Here is a 15,107-nt window from a genome sequence, read left to right on the forward strand (position 1 = left end):
TCACTGTGTTAAGCCTGCAGTTGAGCTTATAACCCTGAAACAGATGTGGTGTCACGTCACTGATGTTTACTGATTTTACACCTTTGATATAGTGATTGAATATATCGAGAGAATAATGTTTGTTTAAACGCGATGACGACCAACGGTGCATTTACTGACTTATGTTGAGAAAAGCTGCTAAGACGTGTTTAACAGCGGTAATGACAGGAGCGTCATGATTCAAGGACATTTTAACCTATGGCTAAATAACATGTCAGCTGAAGGTCTTAGTGCCTAACAAACTAACGTGTCTAAAGCTGCTTTATATCGCGTAACTGTTGGGTCAATGATATGGCTGTATGACGTGACCCGGAAGTACTTGCGTGGCACGAAGAAGAAGAGCTGGCTGAATTTTGGCGCTGACTGGTGATGTGCGATACCACTGATTTCCTTTCCGATCCGTTACCAAGTAAAATTCAGGGTGGTATCAACGACACTGGTCCGATACCGATACTTTGTACAAAAATTTAATGTGTTACTGTATTTCAAATTCTTCATAATGTTTTGTTGGTCGTTTCATAATGACTACAGGTCATCAGACTATTTGTTCTTATTGTTTAATTATGAAGAATTATCATATCGAAATAAAAAACCTTAAGTTGTTTGTTAATTGACGCTATCTGAACACACATATCTTGTCATTTAACATGTATATACTTGCCTGGACATTTCACACTTTCCCACATTCACAGCTGTGCCGTGGCACACTACAAATTTTGGTATCAATCCAATATCAAGTAAATATAGGGCCAGTATTGCCGATATCAGTACGACTAATTTTAAGTTATTTAGGCAGCTAATTGGGGGAGAGTAGTGTGCTATGCCTTATAAGATATATTCTCAATTTGCAAATTCTGAACACATTTTAATCACCACTATATCACCGTGATTGTTGCTTTCCACAGTAATTAGTTAACACAAAAAAACCCCACACCTTTCAGCTTTTCATTTGTTTTGAAACAGGGTTTTTGGAGACCTGGAATGTAAAGTTTTCTATCTCTAAAGACCACAAAAAGGTTCTGACATTTGTCATAGTGCATGTTTGAGGTTTATTTTTAAAATTAACTATGATCATTATACTATAACTCATAATCTTTCACAAGGTTAAAACTTCAAAAGGAGCAGATTTTATCAAACAAGCACAGTTCAGTTCACCTGAGGGTTTAACTTAACCTGTCATTAAAGGTTCAAAAAATAACATGTCATGACATTAAATTGTAAATGCACTGTTAATTAGCATTAATTATATTAAATTTATTAAAATAACATTAATTAACTATTAGCATGATCACTGCTTGTCAGTTAAATTGATTGATTATTTCATAAACAATCAGATCTTGTGGCTCACTCTGAGCTAGCACTTTTCCTTTCATAAAGGATGGTCAAATCTATCCTCTGCTAAAGACGCTAATAACAGAAGTACTAAAGAACCATAGTATTTTAAACCAACCTCCAAGCTGCCATTTTTGCCAAGATTTTAGAAAATACTTTGGCCACCTAACTGATTTATTTCATGAATTTATTTCTGCTCCCATAATACATTGACACAGCTCTGGTCAAGCTCTAAAATGATTTGCTGCTCACTCTCAGCTGCGCTCTATTGTAATTGTGGGGCGATCGTGGCTCAAGAGTTGGGAGGGACTAGTAAAGCGCTATACAAATACAGGCCATTTACCATTTCTCCTTGACCTCAGCTCAGTCTTTAATACTGTAACCACAATATTTTAATCAGATGTCTGAAAAATTGTCTGAAAAACAGTGTTGATGTCAGTGATGTAGTGCACAGCTAGCTCTGTTCATATTCATCAAATTAAATTCTTTAACAAATTTTAAACAATTTTTATTTCCATTTAAGTTCGGTTTTTCTGTATATGTGTTTTTCAAATACGCTTATTTTTAAGTTTTAGAGAGTTTTAGAGTATTTGACCAGGTCATTGCGGTTCAAATCCTCCCCAAATACGCTGATGCAGAATGCAGAAGCAATGATAGAAGAGGAACGAAACAGTTTCAATATTTTGAATCTGCCTTCCTCTTTTTTACAATGAAAACCATGTTTGCCACAACATGGTAATTTTGATAAATGAGAAATATGTCGTCTAACAATGGCAGACGCACATACACACACGATTACATCAAATTTAAATATCACCTCTAATATCACCTGTGGAAACCAGAGAGAGCATTTCTCATTAAGGGTTTGCAGTATTATTTATGGGGGGTTTTTGTCAATTAGTATTGTCAATAAGTGTTATTGTATGAGTACTGAAAACTATTTTGTAGAGCCCGAGTGTAGAAAAGTTGCAGCATAGAGGAGCCCAATCAGATAAATTTTAAGCAGGGACATAGTCTGCCGATGACAGAGGAAGAGCTGTAAGGATGCATGGTAGTGCAGCAAGGAGAGAACATGAGAACAGAAGAAGAGTGCTCTTGTTAGGGATAGCATTAGGTTTGTGGTTGATGAAACTCTCTGCTCAAAGGGAGCAGAGTGACCGGTAGTACAGTGATTGCCTGCACTGCTTTGCTTTGTGAGAAACTGATGCTGAAGTTGAGCAAAGTATACTATATTGCCAAAAGCATCAGCCCTCCAAATCATTGAATTCATGTGTTCCAATCACTTCCTGCCACAGGTGTATAAAATCAAGCACCTAGGCATGCAGACTGCTTCTACAAACCTTTGTGAAAGATAGATCGCTTTCAGGAACTCAGAAAACTCCACAGTGATAGGATGCCACCTATGCAACAAGTCCAACTGTGAAATTTCCTCACTACTACATATTCCACAGTCAGCTGTTAGTCAAATTATAACAAAGTGGAAGCAATTAGGAACAACAGCAACTCAGCCATGGAAGCAGTAGGCAAAGTAAAACCACACAGCTCAGGGATTTTAATAAGGCAAGTATGAACTCTGTATTCCCCAAAATTCCACCAACATGATAAGTATCCTACCGGGGGAGGCAGGACACTGGACCGTGTGTACATTAAAATCAAGCAGGCCTAGAGGCCTACATCCCTCCCCCACCTAGAACAACCTGACCACCTCTCTCTGCTCCTCATCCCTGCCTGCACCCCCCCCCCCCCCCCCCCCCCCACCTCAAAAAACAAACCCCTCCAAGCGCCTGGGTCATTAAAACATGGCCAGATGATGCTCTTCTCCAGCTACAGGACTGTATTAATCTGAGAGACTGCTCCATTTTTGAACAGCAGGACCTGGAGACATTCACTCAGTCTGTCTTATTCTACATTAGGTGCTCTGAAGAGAATGTGGCAGTGACCAAAACCATCCAGGTTTTTCCTAACTGAAAACCTTGGATGACAAGTGAAGTACAGGTTCTGATCAAAACTGAGGAACAGTTCTCTGTACAGCACTGCCAGGGCCAACCTGAGGAGGGGGATCAAAAGTTCCTTTTCCATTAGAACCAACTCAAATCAACTTGCCACAGTTTTCAGGGTTTTCCATTAGGTCATATTACCTGGTACAGGTACTAAAATGGTACCTGCTCAGGAAGGGTTCGAAAGTGATTTGAGCAGATGCTAAAATGTGATGCCATCAGACTGCATGCCAACTGACCGGTCAGTAGCATCATTTGATGAGTCATGAGAACCGCCATTTTTTAAATGAGTCAATGAGAGAAATGGCTACAAAAACAACACCGTGATCCCTGAGTCTGACAAAAAGCAGCTATATCTTTGCCTCGACAACCAACTTTGTTGTAGCGTTCGTGTGGCATACTAATTACGTCATGCTCAGCCTCGTTGCTATGACAACAACCACGGACATTAGGTGGTAATGGAAAACCAGTTAAGCTGAATCAAGTCGTGGCTAGCTGACCCGAGTAGGTACTAACAGAAAAGGAACTATAAACAGACCAGGGAAACCTACAGGAGGAGGATAGAGGGCATCCTCGTTGATAGCAACCCCCGCCAGGTGTGGAGAGGGATCTAACCAGGTTATTCCACCTCTCCGTGACGTATGCCACTGTTTGCACCTGTCTGAAGGCCTCCACTATCATTCCTATCCTTAAGACTGGAATAGACAGCCTCTATGACTACAGACCTATACCCCTCACGTCTGTAGTCATGAAGTGTTTTGAGCGGACACTGTCTCAGTACATCAGAGACTGTCTACCCCCCTCGACTGACTCCCACCAGTTTGCTTACAGAGCAAATCGGTCCATAGAGGATTCCATCACCATCACCCTAAGCCATCTGAAGAACAGGAAGAGCTACGTGAGGGTGCTCTTCGTGGCCTACAGCTCAGTGTTCAACACCATAATCCTAGACATGCACACTACAGCTGGGTATTGTCACTGATTTCTTCAACCGATTCACTTCCGATTCACAAGGTCCCGATTCAATCTCCGATTCGATTCAAGTTTGAATCAGTCAGTCTTATAACTACCGTCTCCCTTCTTGGAGACTCTGCAAGAAGAGAAGCTGGTCTGCATATTGTGGAGTCATGCAGCTTCTTTGTGCAGTAACAATGTCACCAGCAGTTGAAAAAACTTGTTCAGAATGAACTCTGGTCCAAGGTAAGGAAAGATACTGCTTTTCTTAGAGAGCCAAAAGAGGATATTCCCCTGCATGGTCCCTCCACCAGATCAAAGGATCCTTAGAAAGTGGAACAGGTTGAACTTCCCTGTATCGATTCACTTCTTCCTTTGCCCTTTCAGTTAGTGTTTTCTGTGACGCTGGTTTTTTTTTTTTGGTGAGTGGACTGGCCCAAGGAGAAACATGAATGCAGAGTCCTTTGATATCTTAGTTGGAGGGGCATAATCCATTTCAACATGACCAAGGGAGATGTCAGGGACAGTTTCCTCTACTCTGTCACCATCAGACTCTTGCTGTAGAAAAATGAAAACTTAATTGATAAAGAGAAATTAATTTGCAAAATAATTTTGAACTCTCCAGACAATTTAACATATTAATACTGGCAATGGAAGGAAATGACTATTTGTATTCAAACTTGAGTAGTGCAAAGAAACAATAAATTTTTTTTAACTAACACTTTTAAAATATTTACATTTTTGCACTATATTAATAATTTCTCATGTCATACATGCATCCCTACAGTTACACACATGCATGGCATATACACACATTTCATAAACATACTTTGACTTCAAGTTGTTTGACTTCAGTGAGAGACACTGATCCTCTTGTCCAGCAGTTGTGCGTGCAGAGGTGATGGATAGAGTTGGGGATTTTTCTTCAGCCATAACCAGTGTGGCTGCTTTCAGTGGTTTCAAAGCTTTCACTATATCTTCTCCATCAGCCTCTGTAAGAGTACAGAGATTACTGTCACTTCTCCTCACTTCAGGTGAGAGTAGAGCTGCAGAGATCGCTGGTTGTTGCTGTAGGAAGCGTTCCAGCATCTCCAACGTGCTGTTCCATCTGGTCACCCCATCAGTCACCAGCTTATGGGCAGGCAGCTTCAGTATCTTTTGCTTCTCTTTAAGCCTGCGACTTGCAATAGTGCTGCTATGAAAAAAGGATGCTATGCGTCTCACTCGGCCAAGCAGCTGAGCAACAGCTGGAACTTTCAGACCTACTTCTGAAGCCAAATTGAGTGTGTGGGCAAAACAACCAATGTGCAACCAGCCCGTTATTTCCACAGCTCACACCATATTTGTAGCATTGTCAGTTATGATGACAGAGTTTTGTTTGTAAGCTCACAATCTTCTATTGCCTTGGACATTATTTGAGATAAATTAACTGCTGTGTGGCTTGCTTCAGTTGTTCTTGTCTGTAAGACATGGGACACGGTCAGGTAATTATCTGTTGCTCTGGATGTCCAGCTGTCATAGCGACTTTCTCTGCTGCTGAAAATGTAGCGTGGATTTGGACAGATGTATGTCTTTACATATGAAAGTTTGATAAACTGGGTTATTTTTTTGAGCACGTGGAAAAGTGGATGCAAACTTCACTGCAAATGCCTTTTTGAGTGAGCTTTGCTTCATGTTGGGTATTTTTGCTAGCATATCTGGATGATGCCTTGCTAAATGATTTCTGAGATTTGTGGTATTTCCACAATGTTTTACCATATGGCTTTGCTTTTGTCCAGCTCTTCACTGTATTCACAGTTCTTGAATCCAAAGTGCTGCCAGACATCTGCCTTTAGGCTTTGGCAGCGCCCTCAGTGGAGGAGCCATGGAAAAAAAAAAAAAAATATATATATATATATATATATAATATACAGTGGGGCAAAAAAGTATTTAGTCAGCCACCGATTGTGCAAGTTCCCCCACTTAAAATGATGACAGAGGTCAGTAATTTGCACCAGAGGTACACTTCAACTGTGAGAGACAGAATGTGAAAAAAAAAATCCATGAATCCACATGGTAGGATTTGTAAAGAATTTATTTGTAAATCAGGGTGGAAAATAAGTATTTGGTCAATAACAAAAATACAACTCAATACTTTGTAACATAACCTTTGTTGGCAATAACAGAGGTCAAACGTTTACTATAGGTCTTTACCAGGTTTGCACACACAGTAGCTGGTATTTTGGCCCATTCCTCCATGCAGATCTTCTCGAGAGCAGTGATGTTTTGGGGCTGTCGCCGAGCAACACGGACTTTCAACTCCCGCCACAGATTTTCTATGGGGTTGAGGTCTGGAGACTGGCTAGGCCACTCCAGGACTTTCAAATGCTTCTTACGGAGCCACTCCTTTGTTGCACGGGCGGTGTGTTTTGGATCATTGTCATGTTGGAAGACCCAGCCTCGTTTCATCTTCAAAGTTCTCACTGATGGAAGGAGGTTTTGGCTCAAAATCTCACGATACATGGCCCCATTCATTCTGTCCTTAACACGGATCAGTCGTCCTGTCCCCTTGGCAGAAAAACAGCCCCATAGCATGATGTTTCCACCCCCATGCTTCACAGTAGGTATGGTGTTCTTGGGATGCAACTCAGTATTCTTCTTCCTCCAAACACAACGAGTTGAGTTTATACCAAAAAGTTCTACTTTGGTTTCATCTGACCACATGACATTCTCCCAATCCTCTGCTGTATCATCCATGTGCTCTCTGGCAAACTTCAGACGGGCCTGGACATGCACTGGCTTCAGCAGCGGAACACGTCTGGCACTGCGGGATTTGATTCCCTGCCGTTGTAGTGTGTTACTGATGGTGACCTTTGTTACTTTGGTCCCAGCTCTCTGCAGGTCATTCACCAGGTCCCCCCGTGTGGTTCTGGGATCTTTGCTCACCGTTCTCATGATCATTTTGACCCCACGGGATGAGATCTTGCGTGGAGCCCCAGATGGAGGGAGATTATCAGTGGTCTTGTATGTCTTCCATTTTCTGATGATTGCTCCCACAGTTGATTTTTTCACACCAAGCTGCTTGCCTATTGTAGATTCACTCTTCCCAGTCTGGTGCAGGTCTACAATACTTTTCCTGGTGTCCTTCGAAAGCTCTTTGGTCTTGGCCATGGCGGAGTTTGGAGTCTGACTGTTTGAGGCTGTGGACAGGTGTCTTTTATACAGATGATGAGTTCAAACAGGTGCCATTCATACAGGTAACGAGTGGGGGACAGAAAAGCTTCTTACAGAAGATGTTACAGGTCTGTGAGAGCCAGAGATTTTCCTTGTTTGAGGTGACCAAATACTTATTTTCCACCCTAATTTATGAATAAATTCTTTACAAATCCTACCATGTGGATTCATGGATTTTTTTTTCACATTCTGTCTCTCACAGTTGAAGTGTACCTCTGGTGCAAATTACTGACCTCTGTCATCATTTTAAGTGGGGGAACTTGCACAATCGGTGGCTGACTAAATACTTTTTTGCCCCACTGTATATATATATATGTATATATACAAAGCATTTCCATAAAGACATTGATGAGCAAGTTTGGTGTAGATGAATTTGACTGGCCTGCGAAGAGTCCCGCCCTCAACGTTTAAGTCCACCTGCATGTAGTGATGTGGGTCCTTAAGCATCACGTTCCAGGGTGTTAGTAAGCCAGATGAGTCATACTAGGCAACACAGATTTAATTAACGAACATCATTTGTTATCCAGGGCTCCATTTATTATGTTAAGTAAACGTCTCTGATCAGCAGGATGCCCTTTGAGGAGTTAAATAATTAATAACAAATTATGTGGTCGGCAAATCACAGCAAGCTAAATAACTGAACTTCATGAGTTATGTATTCTTTCCTCATTTGTCTGAACAAACTTTGCTTTGTTCTTATCACATATCTGAGAAGAGAGATTCCAGCTTCTTCCCACTGTTGAAAACTTTAAATTCGTGCAGGTACATGTGAGTTTGGGGTTTGGGGTTTGGGCCCATTCAGGATTTTCTCTACTATTGCCTAATGTCTGCTGGAAAAGATTCTTATCCCTGTCATTCTTCTGCTGAGTAAAGTGTGTGTGGTTGATGGATGGAGGTCTGGGAAAAACAGAAAAAATGAACGTTCATGTTTTACTGATTTTATTATATCCACATTGCAGGATGAACACAGGTACTTCAATGGCGATTGGAGTACCTGTGAAAGAAACAGTGCAAACATACAGCAGAACAACCTGACCTGCAAGAGGCCGTTAATCACCCGAAATCTTTAACTCGTGTCAAAAGTATTAAAATCATCGCCACACAAAATTACAAGTTGCTTCGACAGTGTGTAAAGCAGGATTGTAGGGATGTTTAACTCAGGCAATGTGTGTCTTATTTCCTGATTTCTTTATTTGAAAGACAAGATTTTCCATGCTACTCTCTAAAGAAAGCAGGCACTTTCATCTGGTTCTGTCAGAATATGTGTTCTAACATATACATTTGTGCAACAACACAGAAGCGGTGAAAAAATCTAGACTACCAGTACAAAATGCAATTTGGAAACAGCAAAAATATGCAATAGTGCACTACAGTAGCAAGATGGTGCTTTGACCAGTATCCCACCTCTACACACTTCTGCATCGTCCCATATTCTTTTATCATCTTCTTGCTACATCATTCTACACGCTTACTGCTCTTCTGGTTTCGTGGAGTGATAAACTGTTTACCAAAACATTATCCTCTATGTTGGTGAAGAAACTGTTGACTCAAGCTTGAGAAATGTGCTCTACAACAGCAATAATTGTGGCATTTATGGGCTTGGCAGGTTTTGACAGTTAGATAGGCTCTTCCACATGTGTGGACTTACAAAATGAAAAATGGAGTCACAAAGGTGTATACAACCAAACTTTGTTCAAATTGTAGACAGCTTATTCTTGCAACATTCTCCTTAATGTCAAACAGCATTTACAAACTCCACCAAAGACTGAAAAGCGTTTCACACGCTGTTTTGACAGCTTGACAAAACAGCTTGTTTTGTCGAATGTGTGCTGTACGAATCTGAAAATACACATGGAGAAGTTAGTGGCAGTTAGTGGCTCTTGGCAAGAAACACTCTCCCCACATCAGTCACTCATCTTTAACATAGTAAGAAGGTGATTTAAGTTAGCTTTTTCTCTACTTAAATTTTCTCCACTGATGTTTTATCTAACAAGCGTTAGCTAGTTTATAAACTTGTCTATTTCAGCTAAGCAGAAGGTAGTTTGGGGGATGCCGTTATATAAAGTTTGCCTAACAGTGTTTTTTTTAGTCAGTAACAATATATGAACCAAACAGTTCATGGACTCCTCACTTGTTACTCACAGAAGTCTTCAGAGTCTTTAGCATCTTGCACACATGCTGCTTCCAGTCTTCCATTGAAGCAGACATTCATTGTATTTCAAAATCTTTGCCTTTCAGCTGTTGGGGACTCTCGTGCTAACCGGTCTGAAGATCTTCTTGAAGCAGATGGAGGTCTTGAGGGCATCACGAAACATGGAGCTGGAGAAAGCGTAGACGATGGGGTCCAAAGCGCTGTTGAGGTAGGTTAACACGATGCATATCATGAAAACCTGGGTTACATTAGTGTAGGACTCGCAGTCATGGGGGTGGTTTCCCTTGATGTAGGCCGCCGCTAGGCCTGTGATGACGCTTGGCATGAAGCACAAGGTAAACACCAGAATGATCACCATGACCGCTCTGATGGCCTTCCGTCCCTTCAGCTTCCTGCCTACTCGCCGTTGGCGAAGCCGGCAGACTATCTTTGCTGAGCAGAAGAGCAGCAAGAACCAGGGCAGGAGGAACTCTGCAACAAAGGCAATGTAATGCAGCTTAATCGGCACAGGGTCTTCTTCATAGGAGTTGAAGCTACGGCACTTGCCACTCGCCTGGTGGAAAAGGTTAGCGGTCAGCAGCGGAATCCCGCGGACCACCACAGCAGCCCAGATCAAGCCCGCGAGCCAGCCCGCCTTTACTGAAGTCATTTGGCTGATGCAGTGATGTGGGTGGACCACCTTAAAGTAGCGATCAAGTGCCACCGCTGTCATGAATCCAATACTAGCAGAGCGATTGACAGTCAGCATGAAAAGGCTGATTCTGCACCAGACCCATCCAAACACCCACTTCCCTCGCAGGTGGGTGTCGATGCGGAAAGGCACGTTGATGAGGACCAAGAAGTCAGCAAGAACCAGATTGAAGAGGAAGAGGGTGTGAGGTTTCCATGACTTCATGCAACAGCAGAAAATCCACAAAGATACTATTGTTCCCGGCAGGCCCAGTATCTCAATTATCAAGCCTATTTCCATGAACATATTTTCTTTATTATTTTTCATGTGCCCGCTGCAGTGCAGTGAAGAATTATTTACTGCCTTCATTTCAGCTACGTGCCTTCTGAGCTCTTTGGTTTATCCGTAGTTCCTTATTTTCAGCAGGTCATGTGTTCTTTCATAAAAGAGAGAAGTGCAAAGAAAATAATTTTTTCCTTTTATTGAACATTTTGTGAAATACTAGCACACACACCTGAAACTTTACACATCCTTCTGTTCTACCTTATTCGTCTGTTTCCCTTTAGATGAAAGCATCTATCAGTAAGATATATATCTGAAGCCAAACTTGAATACAGTAACTAGTTTATTGTTAGAAGCTTTCGTCTAACTTTTTGGAAGAAAATAAAGAAGCTCATTTAATGATTTCCATTTATGCATACCATGTAGTTATTTGTTTTTTAAACTTCAGTGCGAATCTCCCATGCAGTCTAACAAAGCAGTTTGCAAACTGTGTAAGTTATGAAAATGATTTCATAAAAGATACATTTTCCTTTCTATGTAGCGTAGGATTAACCATTAAAAAACACCAGGATTCATGTTAGACTAACAACTTTTGTTTTTAAAAGTTGCCATGGCAGCATTTATGTGCACACCGTGGATAACAAATAATCATAATTTATGCCCTGCATTCTAAACAGATATAAAGTAGAAAGTTTCATACTCACCAGCAGTCAACACTGACTCTTTGCTTTCCGTATGAGAAGACGGCGATGTGTCTTCAGCTTGTGCAGTGAAAGTGATATGATGTGATAAGATCCTTGGCAGTTTATAACTGCTGTCTTTGTCTGAGGGCTTGTTAGAACTTGTGGGTTATGAGTGCTCCAGAGAAATGGCTCTGCAGCTGAACCACTTCTGCTATTATAGACGGTGACGTGTAATAAGCACCTTTATGACATTTTTCTTGACATTTTATGACACACAATATGTCAGGAAATTGTGTAATAATTAATATTTTGAGAGAATCGTAAATTATGACATATGACATTATGGGGAGATGATACCTTTCTTTTTGTTTGCTTAGTGGGGGAAATGTGGGAAAGACTATCCAGGGCCCTAACAGTAGGAGGGGCCACAGCAAGCTTGGAATGCAAAACATTTGTTTTTATTTTTCATTTTTTTTCTACACAGTTAGTATGTGACTTAAATTGCTATAAATTGCCTCCCTACAAATGGCAGAAAATGTGTTTAGTCCACTCTACACCTGGTCTCTCCTTTAAAGTACAGCTAATTTACTCTATCAAGGTGACTGTTGCTATGTCATCTCAAGGAAACAGTTTCAGACTATAAAACTAACAAGAAGACAAAAGAAAGGAGATTTCTTTCAAAACAAGAGTGACCATGTTGACTAGTGTAACTGTGAGCAGTTATTAAAGATAGGGAGCCAATGTAGCTGTGCCACTACCAAAATAACCCAGCACAAAACCATGACGAAACGACTTTCATTTTATAAACAGCCAGCGGAGCAGCAGCAGATCCCTCTCCAAACAATGTGACATAAGGTGAGCTCATATAGTGGCAACTTAACGTTAGTCCAAGCAGTCGTTTGTACACTTAGATTTTCAGCAGTAAGCTTAGCAAGACTTCCACAAAGTAGCTTTAAATGTTATTTTAATAGTTCTCAGCCGGTGTGCCATGAGGTAAGCAGAGGATTTTGAGGAAGCCAGTGCATTTCAGCGTGATGAAATGGCATTTTAAAATACCTCAATGACACTGCTTTTTAATATATTAAAAAAAAGATAGGTAGCGTCCAGAGGGCATCCCTGTCAGATGCCTGAACCATCTCAACTGGCTCCTTTTGATGTGGAGGACCAGCGGCTCTACTCTGAGCCCCTCCCAGACGGCCAAACTCCTCACACTATCATTAAGGGAGAGGTCAGCCACCCTTCTAAGAAAGCTCATTTCTGTCGCTTGTATCCTCGATCTCGTTCTGTCAGTCACTACCCACAGCTCGTGACCATAAGAGAGGGTAAGGACGTAGATCAACCAGTAAACTGAGAGGTTCGCTTATAAGATAAGATAAGATAAGATAAGATAAGATAAGATAAGATAAGATAAGATAAGATAAGATAAGATAAGATAAGATAAGATAACCTTTATTATACACTCAGGTCTCTCTTCACCACGACGGCCCGGTAGAGCATCTGCATCACTGCAGCACCAGTCTGTCTGTCAATCGCTCACTCCCCTCTCCCCTCACTCGTGCACAAGACCCCAAGATGCTTAAATTCCTCTTGGGGCAGGAACTGACCCGGAGTGGACACTCCACCCTTTCCAGCTGAGGATGTGGAGGTGCTGATCCTCTTTCCCAACGCTCCACACTGGCCTGTAAACTGCTCCAGTCGGAGCTGGAGGCCGAATCCAACATAACCACATCATCTGCAAAAAGCAGATGTGAGATTCTGAGACCACCCAAGTGGACCCCTCCCACCACTTGGCTGCGCCTTGAAATTCTGTCCATAAAAACTATGAACAGAATCCGTGACAAAGGGCAGCCCTGGAAGAGTCCATGACTCACCAGCAGTGTTGTTTAGTGTTCTCCCTCCTGTGCTCTGTTCGTGTCCCTGAGTTAGTGTTGTAGAACAGTTTGTGAATTTCCTGTTTTACTTTGAAGGTCTGTGTCTCGTCGTGTCTAATTAGGTTCAGCTGTGTTCCCCTCTGGTGTGTCATTCCCTCATTACCTTGTGTGTATATATAGTGTGTGCCTGCCTGTGTTCCTTCTCGGTTCGTCTGTGTTATTCAGCGTTTCTCCGCGTCTCTGCTCTGCTTTCTCCGTGTCATCTCTGTGTATCATCCTGTGTCCTTATGCTTTCAGGTTTGTTTATTCGTTTTTTCCCAGTCTAGGCTTTAGTAGCTCCCTGTTCCTTATTTCCTGTTTTGTACTTCACCCTCACTGTAAATAAACACCCACTGGCACCCCAGCCAGTACCTGCATTTTGGGTTCTTTTCTCGTAACACCACACCACTGCCGCCCCAGCCTTGATAGTAACTGAGTTACAAGTAACTAATTACTAGGAAAAGTAACTATTGTGTTATTTTGAAAAAAATGTTTATCCCTCTGGGCTCCAGGGTATAGTTGGCTGTTTCTGACTACTTTTGATTTTACTTCTACATTTCACCTTTAAAAATATTTACCTTCCCTTGTTTGGTATCATTCTTTTCAGCAAAACCTCACATGTCTGAATTTACAGTTATTTTATCATTTTGACATACTGTATTAACACAATTGATCCAAAATCAGACACAAAAATCTTTAAATCCAAGTAGAAAAAAGTTGTAATTTTTACTATAATAACCACAAACGTGTTTAACGAATCATTAACTTGAAATGCAAATATAAATTGTAAATTTTCAAAATCTATGCACAAGTTTTGCAAACAACAGTTATATGCAGCTACTTACCTAAAAATGCAGCCAAGGCATTTTTTTTAACTATTTCAAACTATTTACATTACACTCAGGCGTTCTGCATCAAATAAGATGCCACACAAATTATTTGTACCACTCCAACAACTCATTTCTGTCCACTGTAAAATAAAGGAGAACATCACAAGCCTGATACCTGCAGGCATGAAAGCAGGAAGTGTATCACTCCTGTTTTCCACCTACAGACGGCGTCTGGCTTTGGTGGCTTTTTGGCATCACCCGTGACATTCAGCAGACACACAAAACAAAACTATCCACTACACTACACACTAAATATACAACACAATACACTAACAACACACTGCAAACACGCTAAACATCACAAATCTCTCAGTTCTCAAAACTCGCTCTCTCTCTCTCACCGCCATCACTCCTGAAATTTCCTCCTCTTCCTAAACAACCAAATGCCATGTTGCTATTTCATTTTTTTAATGGTCAACATGGTACATTTTTCCACCAGTAGGAAAGAGTGGAGATGTATTCAGGAAAAAACATTGCTTATATTTTTTATCATAACTCTGGTTTTACATGGCCTATCAGCACAATTTTAAAAACTGGTATTGTGGTGGACACTAGAGGGCTCCACTCACACCCAGTGTATAGGAGGTGTGGTCCTGTGTTTTGTGGCGCGATATGCGCAGTTGATGTTGGAGACGAATAAAGAAGGAGTGAGAACTGAGAGCTCCGAGTCGTCTGCAGCTTTTTCTGACCGCCAGTGCCAGCCTCGCTCCCGGGCTGGGTTGCCCTCTGTCAGTTCCCCACCCCCCCCCCAGTTCAGCCGTTCCGGCCGTTTGCTTAAGCCCCGGGTCCTGGACTAGTTCTGCTGGGTGTTCGGGGGGGGCATGTGTGGTGGACCACTAGAGGGCTCCACTCACACCCAGTGTATAGGAAGTGTGTTCCTGTGTTTTGTGGTGCGATATGCGCAGTTGATGTTGGAGACGAATAAAGAAGGAGTGAGAACTGAGAGCTCTGTGTCGTTGATGCTTACCTCCACAGTATAAAGTTT

At 41.6% G+C, this 15,107-nt stretch overlaps 1 protein-coding gene across 1 annotated transcript; it reads right to left on the reverse strand.

The window, feature by feature from the left end:
* Positions 1 to 8,457: 8,457 nt before the first annotated feature.
* On the reverse strand, positions 8,458 to 11,453 carry hcar1-3 (hydroxycarboxylic acid receptor 1-3). The gene is made up of 2 exons (XM_004554584.3): positions 11,344 to 11,453; positions 8,458 to 10,793 (listed from the first exon to the last, which is right to left on the reverse strand). Exon 2 carries the CDS (start codon positions 10,724 to 10,726, stop codon positions 9,770 to 9,772), a length of 957 nt encoding a protein of 318 aa, XP_004554641.1. The 5' UTR covers positions 10,727 to 10,793; positions 11,344 to 11,453; the 3' UTR covers positions 8,458 to 9,769.
* Between the last annotated feature and the right edge of the window lie 3,654 nt (positions 11,454 to 15,107).

This window comes from Maylandia zebra, linkage group LG13 (assembly GCF_041146795.1).
Source record: "Maylandia zebra isolate NMK-2024a linkage group LG13, Mzebra_GT3a, whole genome shotgun sequence".
In the NCBI taxonomy this organism is placed as follows: Eukaryota; Metazoa; Chordata; class Actinopteri; order Cichliformes; family Cichlidae; genus Maylandia; species Maylandia zebra.